Source organism: Scyliorhinus canicula, chromosome 2 (assembly GCF_902713615.1).
Source record: "Scyliorhinus canicula chromosome 2, sScyCan1.1, whole genome shotgun sequence".
NCBI classification, from domain to species: Eukaryota; Metazoa; Chordata; class Chondrichthyes; order Carcharhiniformes; family Scyliorhinidae; genus Scyliorhinus; species Scyliorhinus canicula.
Window position 1 is genome coordinate 19,952,871 of NC_052147.1, and position 22,209 is coordinate 19,975,079.

Consider the following 22,209-nt stretch of genomic DNA (forward strand, 5'->3'; position numbering starts at 1 on the left):
AACTGTGCAGCTTGAAGAAGCTTATCCTGATACCTGACCCCAACTTAACCAGTAAATATTAAAATCGGACGTGTTCAACACAATTTACAAGTAAAGGTTTTGTTTTTGTAAATCACCACAAATTTTTTTTCAATAGATTCTCTTTCTCCCCTTAATTTTGCTGAAGTTGAGGGCAGCACGGTGGTGTAGTGGTTAGCACTACTGCCTCACAGCACCGAGGTCCCAGGTTCAATTCCGGCCCCGGGTCACTGTTCGTGTGGAGTTTGCATTCTCCCCGTGTTTGCGTGGGTTTCACCCCCACAATTCAAAGATGTGCAGGGTAGGTGGATTGGCCATGCTAAATTGCCCCTTAAGGAAGGGGCTAGACCAACCCAGGGAGGGGGGGGGGCTAGACCAACCCAGGGAGGGGGGGGGGGCTAGACCAACCCAGGGAGGGGGGGGGGGCTAGACCAACCCAGGGAGGGGGGGGGGGCTAGACCAACCCAGGGAGGGGGGGGGGGCTAGACCAACCCAGGGAGGGGGGGGGGCTAGACCAACCCAGGGAGGGGGGGGGGGCTAGACCAACCCAGGGAGGGGGGGGGGGGCTAGACCAACCCAGGGGGGGGGGGGGGGGGCTAGACCAACCCAGGGAGGGGGGGGGGGGGCTAGACCAACCCAGGGAGGGGGGGGGGGCTAGACCAACCCAGGGAGGGGGGAGGCACCACACCAGCAGAAAGCGGGGGGGGACCACAGTGCATCTCCTGGTAGGGAGGGAACACCTGGTCAGGGGAGGGGGCACAAAATGAACAGAATAGGAAAATTGAGCTCGGTATCGTACAGGCCTCGGCAGGGGAGGAATGGGCTGAGGAAACAAGATGGCGCAAGCAGGCACTTTGGAGGGTCCTGGAATAAAAGGGAGACCCCAGAGTGGAACCTGACCAGTCCAGAGGAGGAAGTCAAAAGCGACCTGCAGAGATGGGATGCACTCCCGCTCACTGTGGTGGGGAGGGTGCAGACGATCAAAATGAATGTACTGCTGAGGTTCCTCTTCATGTTGAGATTCATACCAATCTTCATCCCCAAAGCCTTCTTCCACAGCATAGATAAAATGATCATGGCATTAGTGTGTGTGCACGGGGAGTGGTAAGAACCAGAGGATCCCTAAGTCAATGCTATAAAAGGAGGCAAACATGGGCGGTCTAGCTGTGCCAAATCTACAGTACAACCACTGGGCGGCCACAGCTGACAGGGTAAGGGGATGGGTAGGAGAGCCAAACACAATGGATGAGGGGTCTTCCTGGAAGGGAACGACCTTCCGTGCACTTGGCACAGCAGCGCTCACATCTTCTCTCCTCCTCCCTCCTCCAACAAAGTACACATCCAACCCAGTGGTGGGAACCAATGAAGGCGTGCAACCAAATGAGACATTTTGGTTAATGCGAGATGTTCTCCATAGCCCCCCCCCCCATCTGCGGCAACTACAAATTTCCACCACCATGCTCGACGCCACCTTTAAAAAATGGAGACGGGACGAGGAGACCCAAGCGCTTAGGGACCTCTATATAGGGGACAGACACGCAACCTTAGACGAACTGACGGAAGATCTACCAATGGGACAAGGAGCTCAGGCACCTCCAAATTAAACACTTTCTCTGTAAGGAGACAGCAAAGTACCCCAGGGCCCCGAGGGACACTCTCCTAGAGGAGCTAATCAACATCGACAGTAAAGGGCGGACGGGGGGAGAATAGAAGGAAAACTGTGGGAACATATACGGACGGTTGCTAGACAGGGAAAGACTACCACTGGTCGAAGCTAGACGAAAATGGGAGGACGAATTGGGGCGGAAGTGATTGGGGAAGCACTGAGCAGAGCCAACTCCACATCCTCCTGCGCTAGGCTAAACCTTATGCAGTTTAAAGTGGTGCACTGAGCCCATCTGACTAGTACATGTTCTTTCCGGAGGTGGAGGACAAGTGTGAACGGTGCCAGAGAGGCCCGGCCAACCATGCCCACATGTTCTGGTCATGCCCCAGACCTGTCAGGTTCTGGACAGCCTTCTTCGAGGCGAAGTCCAAGGTTGTGGGGGTGAGGGGGGGGGGAGCCATGCCCGAGAGCAGACGTCTTCGGGGTATCGGAGTAGCCAGATCTTCATTGGAGAAGAGGGCCGACACCCTGGCTTTCGCATCCCTAATCGCCCACCAGAGAATCCTGCTGGGCTGGCGATTTAACGAGGGAAGGATTTGAAGAAAGCACAAGGCAGGACAATCCTAGTTCATCATCCTTACAAACTTTGTGGTACCAATGCGCCCCCTGCTGAATAAAAGCACACATTACAAAGTGTACATTTGGGTCAGAGCAAATAAACTTACTGAGAGATAGATGTTCGAAACCAGGTTAGAAATAGATGGTGTAAAAGAAGAGGATTGCATCATCTCTCTCTTTCTTCAGATTGTTTGATGTTTATTTACACCAGTGCCTTTGGTTTAGGGTGGAATTAACTATTTGTTCGATAAATTACAGTAAGAAATCTTACAACACCAGGTTAAAGTCCAACAGGTTTGTTTCAAACACACGCTTTTGGAGCATTGCTCCTTCCTCAGATGAACGAGGAAGGAGCAGTGCTCCGAAAGCTAGTGTTTGAAACAAACCTGTTGGACTTTTACCTGGTATTGTAAGACTTCTTACTGTGCTCACCCCAATCCAACACGGGCATCTCCACATCTTCAATAAATTAGACAGCTCTCTCTCAGAAACAATGACACCACCATGAATGGTGGAGGTTAGAAATAAAATGCAGAAAACACACCGACATCTGCGGCAGAATTATACAGGGCAGGAGACAATTCAGTCCATCATGCTCCTATCTGCTCTTTGAAATAACCCCCTAATTTAATCCCATATATCCATTTAGTTTTAGTCCCATACTGTAGCTTATTACCCAAATGCCTGCAAATTAGTGATATTCAAGTTTAAAGGTATTTTTAAAAATCTACTCCAGGTAACATCAACAAGATAATTTCAGAGCAGCACGGTGGCGCAGTGATTAGCATTGCTGCCTCACAACGCTGAGGTCCCAGGTTTGATCTCGGCTCTGGGTCACTTTCCGTGTGGAGTTTGCACATTCTCCCCGTGTTTGCGTGGGTTTCGCTCCCACAACCCAAAAGATGTGCAGGGTAGGTGGATTGGCCACGCTAAATTGCCCTTAATTGGAAAAAATAAATTGGGTACTCCAAATTAAAAACAAAAGATAATTTCCACTTCAGCATTCCTGCCTGTGATTTTCCAATCCTCTGGTGTAATGGGAAGCAAATCAGAGTTTTCTGAAGGTTCCATCACGTCATTGGTCGCATTGGCAGCATACTTTGTGAAGTTCTGCTTATTTGTACATACATAAACATTTCTGTCTAATATAGGTCATTCATTACCTCCTCCTCATTTTACACTTCTGTATAGCAGGAGTGAAACATCTCCAGTAACTACCCTGGCTTTCAGATGCCGTTTTACAAAGGATGGCCCCGTCATCAACTGAAAACCATTTCACAGTTAATTTTTTAAAAAACCATAAAATTAAAGAAACTTCTAAAACCAAATGACTCCATTGTTCCCAGTAAACACCAGCCTCTTACAGATGACGGGTTGTGCTGCCTGTTGCTGTAAATTAGTTATTAAAGACTATTTACTCACTTCACAGAGGCTCAAAGCTTAAGCTTCAAGTTTCAGGATTAAATCTGCTGATGCCCCACCAGGAGATAGATTCTTCAACATCGAATGTTGCCCTTCCGTTATGACGCATGAGGGCACCTGCACTGACAATGAAGCACATTTCATAGGCAGCAATGTTGAATGTACACTTCATGTCTCAGTCACAAATGGTGGAACAAGCAATAATGGTGAATTTGGTGCAATTGTCTCCTGGAGGCCCATGCCTCTTGAACCCAGTTACCAGCGCCCAACTCGTTGGGTCATCCAGTTACAATTCTTTTAAATACCAATCTGCATCATCTGGGCATATTCTCATGTGACTGCACTTTGATATTAATGTATACACAAAGGATTTACAGCTCAACATTCCTGCTGGACCGTTAGGCGGAGACATCTCCAGAAAGAAGCGACATCTCAAGAAGACAGATATCCGTTATTCATGGACAAGGTGGTCCAGGAATCTGCCAAAACCTACTCTTTAGAATGACACAAGTGCCGTTTTAGGGTGCTGGTTCTTCTGGAACATGCAGCAAGAGACAGCACCTTTAAGACAGGAAGCAAGAGAGAGAAGAAGAGAATTCAAAATTAACCTGTGGATTTTGGAAGAATAATCAATTCAGAGTTCTTGAGGGGAAGATCCTCCGTTTGCGGTTCCATTTCGATGGGAGATGAAGTCAGTTTGAGCCCGCCCCTCACCAGCTTGTAATTCTCTTTGCTGACAGATTGGTTACATCCAGTCCATGTGCAGATCACTAATTTATTTAACTTGGATCTGATTACTAGATATTTCAAATTTGTGATAAACTTCCCGTGCAGCTCCTGTGGTCTTTCCACAATAAATGGACACAGTGGTTCCAATAGCAAATTTATTCGGCTACAATAGCCACTAAATGTACAATACTATGGTCAATGCCCAGCTCACAGTACAATCTCATATGTTACATTCAGGCATTGACACTTTTTGGAAAAATAAACTTAATTCTACCTATAGACAAGTAGTCTACAGAGAAAGAGTAAATTACCTGGAATTCTTTTTTTCAAGTTATATCAGATAACTGGAAAGAGAGGGGAACTAAACTAAACGTTAAAAAAAACAACAAAGACCAGCATGAAATTCCCAACTGTCCGAGCGTTCCACTTGTGATCTCAACCCAGAAATATCATTGGTTTAAATGTCAGACTGATTGGAACCAACGATCACTTGACCAGCATAAATCAATGTGCTGCCGTATCACACTTTTGAGAAGTTAGTAAAGTTCATGTACAATTAAGGTTTTCCTTTTAAACAGAAGCAGACATATCCAAGAAAATAGAAAGGTCCGTCTGATCACAGCAGCGGTGACACGGTCGCTTCCTCAAACCAGGAGCCAGAGATCATTGTCCCGGACTTTGTTTGGTTTGGTTCTTCCACTGAAAGACAATACGGAGGTGGAACAGCAGTAGCCCGAACGAGAGGAAGAAAGAGCGAGAGGGAGAGAGAGAGAGAGAGACTGACTATCGATTACAATAACCAGAGATCAATTCCACCTTTCCAGGGTAACAAATGTATCCATACAAATCGAAACACTGCAACTATTGGTTTTTGAACAAACATATTAGAGTAAAACAGGCAAAAATGTAACCTGATGGGCTTCTTGGGAAGGGCCAGCAATCACGCAGTTCACATCAGTCAGTCACAACCGATGCAACAATCAGGGTACCAGAATTGGTCTCAGCTCCCTCGCACTGGCGCCAGCAAGGAAAGAGAGATGGAAATGTATCCTCCAGGGCTCTGGTTCCTTATCTGGCCACTCCTATTGTGCAGATATCAGGATCAAATATGGGCATAATGAACCCCCCCCCCCCCCCCCCCCCCCGGCAGTAGAACAGCCACCGACATTGTCTGGGGGGGGGGGGGGGGAGAAAACCACCTGTACCTCTGTTTGGAAATGGGGGTGCGAGTGGGAAGGGAAATAACATTATAAGTATGCAAGAATCACCACAGCTCAGCATACCTTTTTTAAATTTAGAGTACCCAATTCATTTTTTCCAATTAGGGGGCAATTTAGCGTGGCCAATCCACCTACCCTGCACATCTTTGGGTTGTGGGGGCGAAACCCACGCAAACACAGGCAGAACGTGCAAACTCCACACGGACAGTGACCCAGGGCCGAGATTAAACCTGGGACCTCGGCACCGAGCTCAGCATACCTAACCTATCATCTCACTCCTAGCAATGAATAAAATCAAGTGGTTGCTTCCTTTAAACATGGATTTAGTGTCAAGGGTGTTAAATCTTGCAGCAGGAGCTGGGATAAAAGAGACGACATGCAAGAGTTCAATGTGCAATTGCTAAAGAACCAAGTCATGCAATTCACACTATATCTTTGAATTAAACTTTTGCCTTTTTCAGATGTAACAAGAGCACAAACAGCTGCTCGGAGATCTCCTGCACCAAAACATGAAAAGGGCAGTTTATAATGTTGGCCAGTGTTCCTTACCCTGGTCACTGCTCAACAACTTTGACAAAATCCACATTTTGGAAGTGCATTTCATCAGGTTTAGGAATAACCCTCCATGGCTTCAAGTCTAATTTATGAAGAGGCAACAGGATGTCTGCTATCGCTACCTTTGGAAAAGTGGCAAGAACATAAAAGATTGGAAAAACTTTCTTACTTGCTCTCAAGTTAAAATTATTTATTGGAGATTGGTAACCTGTACTGGAGGTCAGTACAATCAGGTTCAATTCACAGTCTTCACAGCCAAAGACAGATCCAGTACAGAACACAATACAAATCTGGTTAACTCTTCCCCCAATTCTTTTCTCTTCCACTGATTTGGTTGCCCCACCTTCGTAAACAAAGTTCCAATGGGGACATTAGTGGGCCAAAATCCACTTGGCAAGAAGAGGTAACCCGGAGTAAAACTTGCGACACAAATTAAGAAATGTCTGGTCACTGATTTGCCAGATAATTCCATCTGGCCGCTTCACGAACTGGTGCATTTTACCTGGCGGAAACAGCAACCGAGAGAACAAGTTGTAGGAGTACATTTCGGTGGGAGGGAGAGGGGAAGAAAGCTGGCTAAACACAGGAGATGAGGCATCTACGCTGAAGCAAAGTTCCTTCTCACTCACCTGCACCTAGGAAATTCAGAATGGATGGCAGAAAATAAAATGGAAGTGTATACAATTGTTGTACATTATGCATCTGCATTATTGTAACCAATTATGTGAGAAATCAGACAATCTGAACCATATGCATGGCTCATTTCAGGGCCACTCCAATCCCAGTGAGAAACCAAATCTCACTTGCCAATTACCAAAGTCCAAACATCCATTATCTCAACCAACCTCCCCGAGTCAGCCCAGCCACAGGCGGCATGCCTGGTGGCGGCGGCGGTGGTCCGGGAGGTTGCCCCCCAGGCGGAACTGTGGGAGGAGGGTAGCTGGTTGGTGGGAGACCCAGTGCTGGCGGAGGAGGCACTGTGTGAGCGGGGGGAATCCGAGGAGGGGGCAAGTAAGGAGGATTGTACCCCGGCGGAGGATATCCTGGAGTAGGAGGGGGGATGTTGGGTGGATAATTTGTGGGAGGCGGCACGGATGGATTGGGGTAAACGTGTGGGTGGTAAGGGACATGGGTCGGCGGTCCATAAGATGGTATGTTTCCATAAGAGGGTCCGTCAGTCTTCATCATAGATTGCAAACTCTGGAAACCTTCCCCAGACATGTAGGAGCTTGTTGTCGACATTCCCATTATGTAGGCAGCAGAGGGTGGAGGTCGTTGGGGAATCGGTGGCTGCTGGTGTACAGTAGGAGGATGAAGAGGTGGTGGGATGGAGGCTTTTGCCACTTCAGAGGAGTTTCCTGTTGAAGGTGGTTCACTCTCTATAATGTTGGTCCCTGTACTTATGGGTGGTTTGCGTTCTGCAAGTTAATAAAAAAGACAAATTTTATCTTCAAGTACTTAACAAATATCGAGTGACTTTGCACTTGTTTGGGGAGGGGAATAAAGGAGACAGATAACAGGCAGCAGACACATGCAGAAACATCACTGCAATGATTAAGAAGGCCTAGAGATTTCTCTCTAACATGAAGATCAAGTTTGGTTAGTGGGAAGAGGGGAGAAAGGAATGGGTAGAGAAGTACAGGCAACCCCAGTTAACACCCACCACATGAAAACAATTAGACAACCAACTGATGCACAATTAACAAGTGGGACAACATTGGTTGAGAGAGAAAACAATCTGTCAACGTGATCACAGATTCTGCACTGTAAATTCTATGATTCTGATTGAAGTGAGACACAAATGCAATAGAGAATTCCATCCTTCCAGCCCCACACACATCTGGAAATGGAGAATACACTGCAGAAAATCAAAAGGACATCCAGCTGCAATTAACATAGTTAACATAGAATTTACAATGCAGAAGGAGGCCATTCTGCCCATCCAGTCTGCACCGGCCCTTGGAAAGAGCACCCCACTTAAGCCCCATCCCACTTAACCTAGTAACACCTAACCTTTTTTAGGCACTAAGGCCAATTTATCATGGCCAATCCACCTAACCTGCACATCTTTGGACTGTGGGAGGAAACTGGAGCACCCAGAGGAAACCCACGCAGGCACAGGGAGAATGTGCAAACTCCGCGCAGACAGTGACCCAAGCCGGGAATTAACCTGGGACCCTGGCGTTGGGAAGCAACCATGCTAACCAGTGCGCTACCATGCTCTATACACCCACATGATTCCAGATTAATCCCCGCATTCCCTGAAGCACCGAATCATACTGGGTGTATATTTACATGTCCTAGTTGTCTTGATACCATGTTTAAGCTTGATATACAGGAATGACTTGGAAGTGGTTATACTGGGCTTAACTTCAAAGTTTGCAGATGACACGAGACTTCAGGAAAATGCAGAGACACGTGGCAAATCAAATTCAGCAGAGAATTGTGAGGTGATACATCATGGTCCGAAACATGCTGAAAGGTAACATAGAACCTACAGTGCAGAAGGAGGCCATTCGGCCCATCGAGTTTGCACCGATCCACTTAAGCCCTCACTTCCACCCCATCCCCGCAACCCAATAACCCCATCCAACCTTTTTGGTCACCAAGGGCAATTTATCATGGCCAATCCACCTAACATGCAATTCTTTGGACTGTGGGAGGAAACTGGAGCACCCAGAGGAAACCCACGCAGACACGGGGAGAACGTGCAGACTTGGCACAGACAGTGACCCAGTGGGGAATTGAACCTGGGACCCTGGTGCTGTGAAGCAACAGTGCTATCCACTTGTGATACCGTGCTAACCCATGAACTAAAAGGTACCATTTTAAAGGATTGCAGGAAGAGAGAGACTTGCAGGATGAAAGTATGCAAATCTTTGAGGAGGACAGGACATTAAGAAAAGGGATTTGATCCTAGGTTTTATTAATAAAGAAACAGAGAAGAAAACCGAGGTAGCTATCCTAAATCTTTATAAGACACTGGTTATGCCTCAGTAAAGTATTGAGTTTCAATTCCAGGGCACACTTTCCCACTCTAAGCAGCCCCCTCCCATTCCCAACCAGCTTCCCATCACTCATCCTTCCATCCCACTCAGCTCCTCTACTCACTGACTCATGCCCTCCCATCCCATTCAGCCACTCCCCAATCACACCCATCTCACTTGCTCATGCTCCCATCCATCTCCAACCCTGCTGACCCGCCCGGGTTTCCCCACCCTGCCTGAACGTGGGAGACCTGGAGTGGAAAAACAGCTAATGTGATGATAGATACATTTTTTCCCCCTTTTATCCATCAGACAAGAGGAATAAAACAAGGATTTATTAACTCAATTGAGGTGAATATTATTTATAATCACTGCCGAGAGGCTGAGCTGTTCAATTCCATTTCCGAATGATAACAATAATCTTTATCAGTGTCACAAATAGGCTTACACTAACACTGCAATGAAGTCACTGTGAAAATCCCCTAGTCACCACACTAGGGCATCTATTCAGGTACACAGAGGGAGAATTCACCTAAACATAGAACATAGAACAGTACAGCACAGAACAGGCCCTTCGGCCCTCAATGTTGTGCCGAGCCATGATCACCCTACTCAAACCCACGTATCCACCCTATACCCGTAACTCAACAACCCCCCCCCTTAACCTTACTTTTATTAGGACACTACGGGCAATTTAGCATGGCCAATCCACCTAACCCGCACATCTTTGGACTGTGGGAGGAAACCGGAGCACCCGGAGGAAACCCACGCACACAGGGGGAGGACGTGCAGACTCCACACAGACAGTGACCCAGCCGGGAATCGAACCTGGGACCCTGGAGCTGTGAAGCATTTATTTATTTTTTTTTTTTTTTAAATACTTTTTATTGAAGAAATTTTTCAGAGTACAAACATTTTAACCCCCCCTACATTTGAATTATATCAACAGCTGTGAAGCATTTATGCTAACCACCATGCTACCCTGCTGCCCCGAACAAGCACCTCTTTCGGGACTTGTGGGAGGAAACTGGAGCACCCGGAGGAAACCCACATAGATACAGGGAGAACGTGGCTACTCCACACAAACAGTGACCCAAGCCAGGAATCGAACCTGGGACCCTGGTGCTGCAAAGCAACAGTGATAATCACTGTGCTACTGTACAACTTGGATTTCTATAGCACCTTTCATTAAACTCAGCACATCATACCTCATTACAGGTAGTAAAGTAAAGCAGGAAAAATTGCCACTTCAAATGTTTTAAGTAGGGGTCTTATAAAATGGCCCAGGTTTATTTGTCTGCATGAGAACCATAATGAATTTATTAGTATAGTCTGTCACCAAAGGGTGAAAGGGGCTTTGAACACAACCAACCCACTACACATTGAATGAAGGTTAATAAGCTTGGAATAAACCATCACATTGAATAATTTAACAACTATAAAACAAACAATATACGGCTAATAAAACAAATTAATAGAATTGTAAGGACAGCATAATTTGACAGAGCATCAGTGTGGACAATCTATTGACAGAAACTCAGAAGCTCACCTGGAGGAGGATGGCTAGTTGGTGGTAGTGTTGGATGTGGGGTTTCCAATTTGGGAATTTTAGGAGGCTGTAGTTCTGTAGGGAGATGAGAAACACACAGATAATACATTTGGATTCAGATACTTACAGAAATATAAAACCCAAAGAAATGAATTCAATTAATTTTATATTTTGAGGGCTAGTGCCAGAAAATAAAATTATGAAAACTACCCAATTAAAATCCAACTATTCACTTAAGTCCTTAAAAGGAGGAAACCTTCTACCCGCTAGCTAGTCTTCCTACACGTGACTTTAGTCCACACTGATTATATCTCAATGTTCTTTGAAACAGCCAGGTAATCCACTCATGCACAAACAATTGTGACAATGTTTAAGCCAAAAAGGAATACAGCAAGAAAATCTGGAATTTCTTTCTAATGTCAGTGGAGTCTGTAATTGTTTTAAGAATATTTGAAAATGGGCAGCACGGTGGCCTAGTGGTTAGCACAACCGCCTCACGGCGCTGAGGTCCCAGGTTCGATCCCGGCTCTGGGTCACTGTCAGTGTGGAGTTTGCACATTCTCACCGTGTCTGCGTGGGTTTCGCCCCCACAACCCAAAAATGTGCAGAGTAGGTGGATTGGCCATGCTAAATTGCCCCTTAATAGAAAAAATAATTGGGTAATCTAAATTTATAAAAAAAAAAAAGAATATTTGAAAATGACTTAATAGTTTGCATCAACTGTAAAAGGGATAAATTGCAATTTTCTTGGTTAAGAAGTATGGATGCACATGACACAGCAAATCTCAACTTCAGGAAGTTAAGACCAGAAGCCATGTGGCTGGCAGACAAAGGAGAGCTACAAGCAGGAGAGCTGGAGATTGCGTCTGCATCTTTGTGCTGATCACCTTCAAAGAAAAAGCGGTACACACCAAATTTATGTGAGGCGATGCAGATAATCTTTTTCAGGAAAAAGTCAGAGACAGGAGCTCCTGAAGGCAATATGTGAGCTGGCAAAAAAATGTCTGAAATCTGGAAAGCTGTGTGTATAGTTTAGAGACACTAAAGACCTGGATGTTGTCCCAAAAGTGGCCAAACTGGGATCCAAGTTGCTTTTGGTTGGTCGGAACAACTCTGGAAAGCCTCACAATTAGGACCATCATGAATAGAGGGAGACAGTGTTTGTAAAAGTGCGCATTGCTGATGATAATTATGCCTATGAAACATGAAGAGAAAAGCTATTGTCGGACAGAACACCTGACCTACCCTGTTTGAATAAAGAATGCACATTGTGTAGCTATTGTTATTGGCCAGGGTTTAGAGAACCCCAAAGTGTATCATGGAGTTCACCTGACACACAACTTTTAATAGATTGTGGTTTGGGGAGCACACGGCCCATTCCACAGGTGTGGTAGAGGAGAAATGGAAAAGTATTTTTTAAAGCAAAACAATGTTTATTCTATGAACACAAGTTAACCTTTTTAAAACAGTGATAATCTTAGCAACCATTAATTCAAATACAACTCCCAAAGACTACAACACTACGTAGACCTTTAAGCTTTCCTTTTTAACATCCACACAACTTAAAAACAAAACCTTTAACAGAAGCACATCAGGTTAAAGTCACTACTGAAAACATTTATAATTCTGAATTCACCAAATGATCAAGAGATAGTCTTTTGATGGCAGAGAGAACAGCAGTACCCCTGCTTGGTCTGGCTTCAGCTCCAACACTGAAAACAAAACTAAAACGCACCCTGCAGCCGGCTCAAAAACCAAAGTAAAAAGCTGACAGACAGCCCAGCTCCACCCACTCTCTGACATCACTGCAGTAGTAAACACCCATTTCTTAAAGGTACTCTCACTACATATATTTATATACACACCCATTTATAAACACCCATTTCTTAAAGGTACTCTCACATGATACCTCCCCCCAAGAAAGAAAAATAAACCATCAACTTTAAGATGGTTTCATTTTTCATCTTTTCACTATCCTTTAAGAAATGCAGACAGTAAATATATTTTTCGTTTCAAAAAACACACGCAAACAGGTATGATAATATAGTCCATTTTTTCCCCGTTCTTCTTCCTCCAACTGAAATTCTTCTCAATTGACAGTCTCTTTGAACAAGAAGGTCTCTGCACAATCCGTCCATTTCTCTACGCTTCGGCATTTCTTTTTAAAGTCAGATACTTCAGTTCACTCTGATCACAGAGTATCTTGTAATTCTCCAACACAGGAGCATTGGTTATCACAGCTTTCAGGGTGTCAAATGCCTGTTAAAACTCTGCTGTCCATTGAAATTTTCGACGTTTCTTAAAGCAAGTCCATCAGTGGAGCAATCACGCTAAAACTTTTTGCACAAATATTCGATCAAATCCACTCATGCCAAGAAATCGCATTATTTCCCTTCGTCTTGAGGGTATTGAAAACACCTCAATAACCGGTGGTTTCAGATCCCGTGCGACCATTCAACCCTGTCCAATCGTATGGTCAAGGAAAGTGACTTGTGCCTTTCCAAATTCACTTTTGGCTAGATTTATCACCAAACACACATCCTGAAGTCGATTGAATAACTCCATCAGATGTTTCAAATGTTCTGTCTATGTCTGGCTGAAAATTACCAGATCGTCGATGTATACCGCACAATTGGTCAATCCTGAAATGACTTTATTAGTTAACAGTCAAGATGTGGCTGGGGCTTTTTTCATGCCAAATGGCATAACTTTGAATTGGTATATACCATCTGGAGTCACAAAAGCTGAAATCTCCTTCGCCATTTCAGATAAAGGTACCTGCCAGTAACCTTTAAGTAAATCCAGTTTGGAAATAAAAGCGGATTGTCCCACTTTCTCAATGCAATCCTCCAAACGTGGGACAGGATAAGAGTCCTTTCTTGTAACCGCATTAAGCTTTCTATAATCCACACACAACCGTTGGGTACCGTCTGGTTTAGGTACCATCACTATGGGTGAGCTCCATTGGCTGCAATCCACTTCAATTATGCCATTTTTAAGCATACTCTCAATCTCTTTGTTAACCTGTGCCAAATTTAAAGGGTCAAGTCTATATGGATGTTGTTTGATCGGAACGGCCTTTCCCACATCTAGATCATGTATAGCCATTTTAGTACTTCCCAATTTATCTCCACAAACGCGCCCTTGTGATATCAATAACTTACAGGTCAGTCCGTTTTTCCTCTGGAAGGTAATTAAACAATTTATCCCAATTTCTAAGAACATCCTCGTTTTCTAATTTAATTTGAGGTATGTCAAACCATCATCTGGATTTGGTTTGTCACTTTGAGTTAGAATCATTAAAACCTTCTCCTTTTTCTCTCCTTACCTTTCAAAGTACATAAGCATATTCACATGACAGACTCGGTGAGTTTTCACCACATAATTCACCTCACTTCATTTCCTTTCAGTTTGATGAGGTCCACAAAACCTTGCTTTTAAATGTTCACCTACCACTGGTAACACTAAAACTTTATCTCCACTGACAAAACTACAAACTTTGTCTAGCCAATTCACCTGCTCTATTTAATCGTTCCCTAAAATTTGATATGTATCCAATAATGTAATATCTGATTTCTCACTCACCAATTTTTCCTTAATTAATTTAAGTGGTCCTCTTACCTCCTGACCAAAAATTAGTTCAAAAGGACTAAATTTGGTTGATTCATTAGGTGCATCCCTAATTACAAACAATACGAATAGAATTCCTTTATCCCAATCCTCTGGATAATCGTGACAATAAGCCCTCAACATTGTCTTTAATGTCTTTAATTCTGGATGGTACGCAGTTGATTTAAATTGTTTTATTCCTGAGCTATCCACAACTTCTTTGAATAACCTGGAGGTAAAATTTGATCCATGATCTGATTGTATTTCTGTGTGTAGTCCATATCTAGTAAAGAATTTAAGTAACTCCTCCACAATCTTTTTAGGTGTAATATTACGTACTGGAATGGCCTCTGGAAACCTAGTAGACACATCCATTATTGTCAAAAGATATTGATTCCCACTTTTGTTTTAGGAAGCGGTCCTACGCAATCAATTAGGACCCTTGTAAAAGGTTTCTCAAATGCTTGAATGGGATTAAGGGCGCTAGTTTTATCACAGCTTGAGATTTCCCTATCACTTGACATGATTGACAAAATTTAACTACATCTTTATGTAGTCCAGGCCAATAAAAATGTTTCTGGATTTTAGCTTGAGTTTTCCTTATTCCCAAATGACCTCCCACTAGTACCTCACGTGCAACTCGCAACACCTCTTTTCTATATCCTACCGGCAATACTACTTGATGAACTTCTGCCCACTTTTCATCCGCTTGCATATGTAAAGGTCTTCATTTCCTCATCAAGACATCACTTCTACGGTAATAACAATATGGTATACACGCAGATTTCTCTTCCGTGTATGCTTTCGGAAACATCCATTTTATTTCAACATCTTTCTGTTGTAACTCTGCCAATTTTCCTGAACTAAAAATATCCGCCTTATCCTCCACCTGTTCTTGTTCTTTTTCAACCATCTGATCAAAAATCATTTCTGATAATTGCACTTCAACTACATCTTCACTCTTTGATTTCTCCTCTTGTCTTAACCTGTGACTTTGCGACCTTGTTACGACACAATCCGAAAAAATCCCAGGATATTCGTCCTTCAACACTTCAGTTGTCTGATTTTCCACTGGCTTATCAACCACCGTAGGCATCACTCCCACCTGCGATCCAGCTATATCATTACCCAAGATAAACTGTATTCTTGGACAAGATAGTTTATCTATTACTCCTACTACCACTTCACCACTCTTCACTGGACTTTCCAACCATATCTTATAATTGAACACTACGCCTCTGACCCCGAATTCCACATATTACCACCTTTTCTGGCAACATTCTTCCCAAACTACATAACTCCTCATCTCTTACCATTAAACATTGACTAGCTCCCGCATCTCTTAAAATTGTGACTTCTCTACCTGCTCCTCCTGATACACGAGTAAACTTTACCCACAAGTAAATTCTTTGAAGAGATCTGGCGCCTTCTTATCAATCATCTCTTGATCAGGCTGTACAATCTTTTGCACCTCCTTTGCTTCACTTGGCCTTTCCTTTACCACTTTAACAAACCCACTATGTTATCCTGTTTTACCACATCAGCCCTCCCAGTGCTTTTCTTCAATCACCAACACTGACTTTACATGGCCTAATTTATTACAGTGAAAACATTTGAAACTTTTAATTTATTTTCCACCCTCCTGGATTTCTTTATTAATCTGGAGGTACATTCTCCTTATTATCTCCCATCAGATCACGTTTGCCTTTACCACTTGAGTATTTCTCATGTCCCCAGTTTCAATCCCTCACCGGCTGAAACTCATGTTGGAAACCAAGCTTTGATTTATGAACTAATTCCTAATCATCTGCCATTTCTGCTGCTAATCGTGCAGTTTTAACCCTCTGCTCTTCCACATGAATTCTCACTACATCATGAATTGAATTTTTAAACTCCAAAAGTATAAATTTCTCCGAGAGCTTCATATGTCTGGTCTATTTTCAAAGCCCTTCGCCACCTATCAAAATTACTCTGTTTGATCCTTTCAAACTCCATGTATGTTTGACCAAATTCCTTACATTTCTAAACCTTTGGCTGTAAGCTTCAGACACTAGTCCATATGCACTTAAGATGGTTTTTTTCACCTCCTCAAATGTCCCAGACACCTCCTCCGGAAGTGATGCAAACACTTCACCAGTTTTACCTGCCAGCTTTGTTTGAATCAGTAATACCCACATGCCCTGTGGCCATTTCATTTGTTTAGCTACCTTCTCAAATTAAATGAAAAAGGCTTCCACTTCCTTCTCGTCAAACCTTGGCAATGCATCGATATATTTGAATAGATTCCCACCAAGCCTTCGACTTTGATGCTCTTTCTCACTACCCTCATCATTATCCACCAACTGTACGTTTCCCATTATATCTGACAATTTTAACTGACTGTCATGTTTCATGGCCATTTTCTGAAGTTCGAACTCCCTTTCTCTTTCTTTTTGTTCTGCTACGGCTATTCTTTCTGTTTTCCTTTCTTCTCTCTTTTTCTCTTTCATCTCTCTCTCTCTCTCTTTTTCCTCTCTCTCTTTTGTATTCAATCTGCTTTAATTTTATATCTCATGTTCCATTTGTTTAATTTGCAACTGAATTTTTGCTATTTCCAATGAGTGAAACTGTATCTCAGGCAACTTTAAATGCTTAGCCAGCACCATTATTACCTCATCATTTTGCATTTTGTCAGGTAATGTTAACTGCAATGTTTTTTGCCAAATCTAAGTCTGCTTTTAGTCTCTGTCCGTAAGGTACGGCGACAGTCTCCACCCCCAAAAACCTCTTGAGATTCTGAAAGAGCCATGGTCCACAACACACTCCCTACTTAAACTAAAATACCACACCTGAAAAGCACACACAATGTGCTCACCCCTCACTGTCTTTAAGTTCACTAAGCCAATCCAATACACTTTTATCTCGGATGAGCCCCCAATTTGTTATGGGTCAGAGTTTAGAGAATCCCAAAGTGTATCATGGAGTTCACATGACCCACAACTTTTAATAGATTGTGGTGTGGGGAGCACACGGCCCACTCTACAGGTGTGGTGCAGCAGAAATGGAAAAGTATTTTTTAAAGCAAAACAATGATTGTTCTATGAACTCACGTTAACCTTTTTAAAATATACAGTAAATATCTTAGCAACCATTAATTCAAATACAACCCCCAAAGACTACAACACTAAGTAAACCTTTAAGCTATCCTTTTTAACATCCACACAACTTAAAAACAAAACATTTAACAGAAGCACATCAGGTTAAAGTCACTACTGAAAACATTTATAATTCTGAATTCACCAAATGATCAAGAGATAGTCTTTTGATGGCAGAGAGAACAGCAGTACCCCTGCTTGGTCTGGCTTCAGCTCCAACACTGAAAACAAAACTAAAACACACCCTGCAGCCTGCTCAAAAACCAAAGTAAAAAGCTGACAGACAGCCCAGCTCCACCCACTCTGACATCACTGCAGTAGTAAACACCCATTTCTTAAAGGTACTCTCACTACAGATATTTATATACACACCCATTTCTTAAAGGTACTCTCAGATGACACAATGTAGTACCACATCCGCGGAACATAGAACATAGAACAGTACAGCACAGAACAGGCCCTTCGGCCCTCGATGTTGTGCCGAGCAATGATCACCCTACTCAAACCCACGTATCCACCCCATACCCGTAACCCAACAACCCCCCCTTAACCTTACTTTTTGTAGGACACTACGGGCAATTTAGCATGGCCAATCCACCTAACCCGCACATCTTTAGACTGTGGGAGGAAACCGGAGCACCCGGAGGAAACCGACGCACACACGGGGAGGACGTGCAGACTCCGCACAGACAGTGACCCAGCCGGGAATCGAACCTGGGACCCTGGAGCTGTGAAGCATTTATGCTAACCACCATGCTACCACTCTGCCAGCCGGAGGGAGTGATGTGCACATCTGTGGTAGGATAAGAATATCTTATGTTGCACTGACTATTAGTGAAATTTACTTTTTTTTTACTTGAAATATAATTTGCCTGTTAATTCATGTCAACTTACATCGATTTGTGTTCAGGTAAAAGTTAAAAAGTGAAATCCGGTTGGCAATTTCTACTTTGGTGTCATTTGGTAAACGTGCTTATTTGGGGTTATGATTCCCTCATGGGGACCATAACACGCTAGTTACATTAAAAATGATGGACCCATCACCAACTCCGGGTAACAAGGGGCAGACAATACACAGACAAGTATGGTACAATCACTGTGTGGGCACAATGAAGATTAAAGTCTAAAAATGCTACCTATTGTCTTGCCATCTTCCTTTGGAGAAGCAACCTAACAAAGAGAAGAACAAATGCAAAAAAGGTTAGATTTAACATACTGACACGATGATAGAAACAACACAATAATACAACTTGCAACAGCATAAATGGGGTTCAGTGGCATGTTTCCTTGTTCTCAGACTGCACCCTCAATCACCAGGAATACACCTTGAGCAGAACATGACTGCACCTATATTTATGTTGCTTCACTTACTGCGGCTCGTTTGATCTGCCGAGGCGGTGTTGACTGAGGTGAAAGCTTTTTGGTCTGCTGCACCTGTAGTGGTGGTATCGGCTGCTCCAAGCTTGGGATTGTTGGCATTTGCTGCTGGGCTGCCTGGGGCATCTGTTGTTGACCCTGGGAATAAAGGTCCAGTATCTGATGGCAAATATCTACACGAGACAAAAAAGAAGACATCAGTCATTATAACTGTACAGAGTATTTCAAGAGAAACATCTAGCAATTGAGTTATGCATACAGATTTTGTACAATGGATCAAAGTTGAACTTGGTAAAAGCTTTGATAAAGTTAAAGTGACTGCGTTGGGTTACAAAGTAGACGCACCTTAATTTTATTCACATATTCGAGTATTAATCGGTATTAGTTTCAATTTAAAAAAGATTCTTCAAATCTTCACTAAATCAGTGGGTTAGGTTCTTGGCACAAAAGTGCTACTGGTGCCCCATCAATTGTACCAAACAATTTTAAGCTTGTTCTATATCTCAACTGCTAAATTTAACAAGCCAATGGCATGTTGTTAAAAAAAAACACAAAGCCAGCAAAACAATAGCTTATATATAAGCAATTGTTTTGCTGGCTTTGTGTTTTTTATATCACAACAGAAACAAAGATCTTTGAACTTTTCAGGTTAAATTCCATAAGGTGCCACGACACCACGGGACAGCGCACGGTCAATTCCAGCCCACTTGATCTGGAGCCCAACACAGTTGAAATTCGATGTTATTTCAAACTACCCAAGGTCTTAGCCTGAACCCAATAAACGGCTGTCACCAGTTTTGTAATTTTAACACAAATAACCTTTAATTATTTAACAGTAATAATGTACTATGTAATAGCCCTTACCCACACACACGCCCATTCAATTAAAGACGTCAGAGTTAAAGTGTTTCAGGAGTTCAATCTTTCGCTTTTACGCTTCTTCCTTCTAAGCTTGAGATAGTTTTCTCTGGCAAGACTGTTTACTTTCTTTGCAGGTTCAACTATATAGTAAAGATGGGCCAGGCAGAGAGTCAGGGGGAGAGAGAGAGAGAGAGACAAAGAGAGAGAGAGAGACAAAGAGAGAGAGAGAGAGAGACAAAGAGAGAGACAGAGAGAGAGAGATCACAGAGAGAGAGAGAGAGAGAGAGAGAGAGAGAGGCAGAGACAGAGAGAGAGACAGAGAGAATGAGAGAGTTAGAGACAGAGAGAAAGAAAGCAAGCACCTTCATTCAAGATCCAAATCACTTTTGACCAGCTCTCTCAGTAGCATCCCAGAGGAACCAATCACTGACTGTTGACAGCCAGAATACTGTCCTTGACCAACCCACAGATTGCCAGCCAAATGGACGGATTTCCTCCAAAGCCGGTTCTTAAGATTCCCTCAGCACTGATAAATCCGTTTTCTTCCCTCCAAAAAACAAATCCTGGAATACACTGCCCTGATTCGCGGGCTGCCTCAGCTTAAGACCACAGACCAAAAATAATATAATAAAACCAAAGAAACAGGAATAAAAGGAAATCAAGAGGCAAGACTGCAACAAAAGAAACCATAGTAGCATGGAAGGTTAGAAACACACAGCATACTGCCAACACTGTATGGTAATCTGAACTGTTTACTGTACCTTCCAGTAGTTCCACAGGCACATCCTGTACAAACTGCTCCCACCACCTTCTGTAAATGGGCTTTGCTGACCACTCCTGGATCTCAAATTTGCACAGCCTACCAGCTAGGTACATCACAGCCACAGCAATGATCTCCGGCTCCCACTGCAGACACAGCATGGTGCACAGGCTGCAAGACAAAATGTATATCATCCCAGGAACCAAAGCAAAGCATCAGACAGAAAGAGGTAGTCTGAACGTTTGCAATAAAGAATTTTACTCTGTTAATGCACAAACAGTTGTCACAGCTTTGTAAATGAGAATAGATTTTAGAAAGATAGCTTACCTGTCATTTACAAAGGTCCAAGCCATTTGCACCAGCTTTTGAAGTTTATTTTTGTCACCTGCAGAAAGAGAAAATTGGACTAACATTATGTGTAACCTCGAAGTTCAAAACCTATGAATGAAGAAAAGGTTAGGATTAAAGCCTAGCGTCTGTCTATTTTAAAACTGCATCTATTGGCATTAAAGGCAATTAACTTCATTATTTTCATATAACAATCAACAACACATTTTAGGAAGCATTCTAACTTTAGGTATTAACACATTCCATGCCTTGTTTTGCCAAAGCTCAACCACTGATTATTTAATTCGGGGTGTCCAAACTTTTTGGATCAAGAGATAACATGGAGCCTCTGGGATACCGATTAAGTTCACAACTACATCCCCATTACCTTGCGTATACCCCACGGTGCTGATATGATCTTGGATGTTCAGATTAACAATTTCCCGTGGCCACAATAAACAGCCCTTGCCAAATTTCCAGGCTTCACAAAATTCACACAGGACAAACTAAAGAGTTAGGAAATCAAAGTATAAATAGAATGAAGATTTCAAGGCTTTGAAGGCCAGAGTTTTGGGGCTCTGTGGTCACAGGTGGCTCTCGGGATACAGGTTAGACACCCCGCTTTAACTAACTCTATTTGTGTGGTGTGGTTATAACTACCGGCACAACATGCATTGTACAGTTCATGCTTCAAGTTCACGTCTGAGTATTTGCGCTCCTCAATATAACACTGCAACCTTGTAAATGCACCACATGGTATGGTACTTAGCACGAGAGATCACAAGCTTAGCCCCGGGAATGTCTGCTTATTTAAACAGGAGAAAATCCCCCCCAAAAAAAATTAGGGGATGCCAACAAAATTCATAAATATAGCCTCAACTTTTTTCTTTAAATTAAGAAAAGGAAAAGTTTGAGGGGGCATGGTTGTTTCACTTGTGACTTCTACCAGGAACATGCATATTTAAGATCATAAGAAACAGGAGCAGTAAGCCACATGGCTCCCAAAGCTGCTGCACCATTCAATAAGCTGATCTTTTACCTCAACTCCACTTTCCTGTCCTATCCCCATCTCCCACAAGTGGCCAAAATTAGATGGATCTGTCTTGAATTAATTTAACAAGAGAGCATCCAGAACCCTTTGTGTCAGAGCATTCCAAAGATTCACAACCTTCCGAACAAAGACATTTTCTCTCAGACCTAAATGACTAATTGCTTATCCTGTGAGTGTGGCCCAGAGCTCTGAACTCTCTAGCCAGGGGATCTATCTGGTCAAGGCAGCTCAGAATTTTGTATTTTGCAAAAATTCAATAAGTGGATAAATTGAGGATAAAATGAAGATAGTATGGAGTTTGACACTAATGTCCATCCAAGCTCAAAAAACCCTGTGAGGTTCACAAAGAATGGACACAGCCAACAAAAATGGTTGAATGCCCAGGA

The 22,209-nt window shown here is 43.2% G+C and overlaps 1 protein-coding gene across 2 annotated transcripts in view; it reads right to left on the minus strand.

Moving 5' to 3' along the window:
- Positions 1-6,337: 6,337 nt before the first annotated feature.
- ccnk (cyclin K) overlaps positions 6,338-22,209 on the minus strand; it is a 30,496-nt gene continuing 14,624 nt past the window's right edge. The window contains exons 6-11 of one of the 2 annotated variants that reach the window (XM_038774649.1): positions 20,773-20,830; positions 20,447-20,616; positions 18,819-18,997; positions 18,584-18,617; positions 10,705-10,779; positions 6,338-7,586 (exon numbers count right to left, since the gene is read on the minus strand). In XM_038774649.1, coding sequence (XP_038630577.1) covers positions 7,000-7,586; positions 10,705-10,779; positions 18,584-18,617; positions 18,819-18,997; positions 20,447-20,616; positions 20,773-20,830 — 1,103 coding nt within the window. In that variant the 3' untranslated portion in view covers positions 6,338-6,999. Of the gene's footprint in view, positions 7,587-10,704; positions 10,780-18,583; positions 18,618-18,818; positions 18,998-20,446; positions 20,617-20,772; positions 20,852-22,209 lie in introns of both variants that reach the window. The other variant, XM_038774642.1, reaches the window with a different exon arrangement.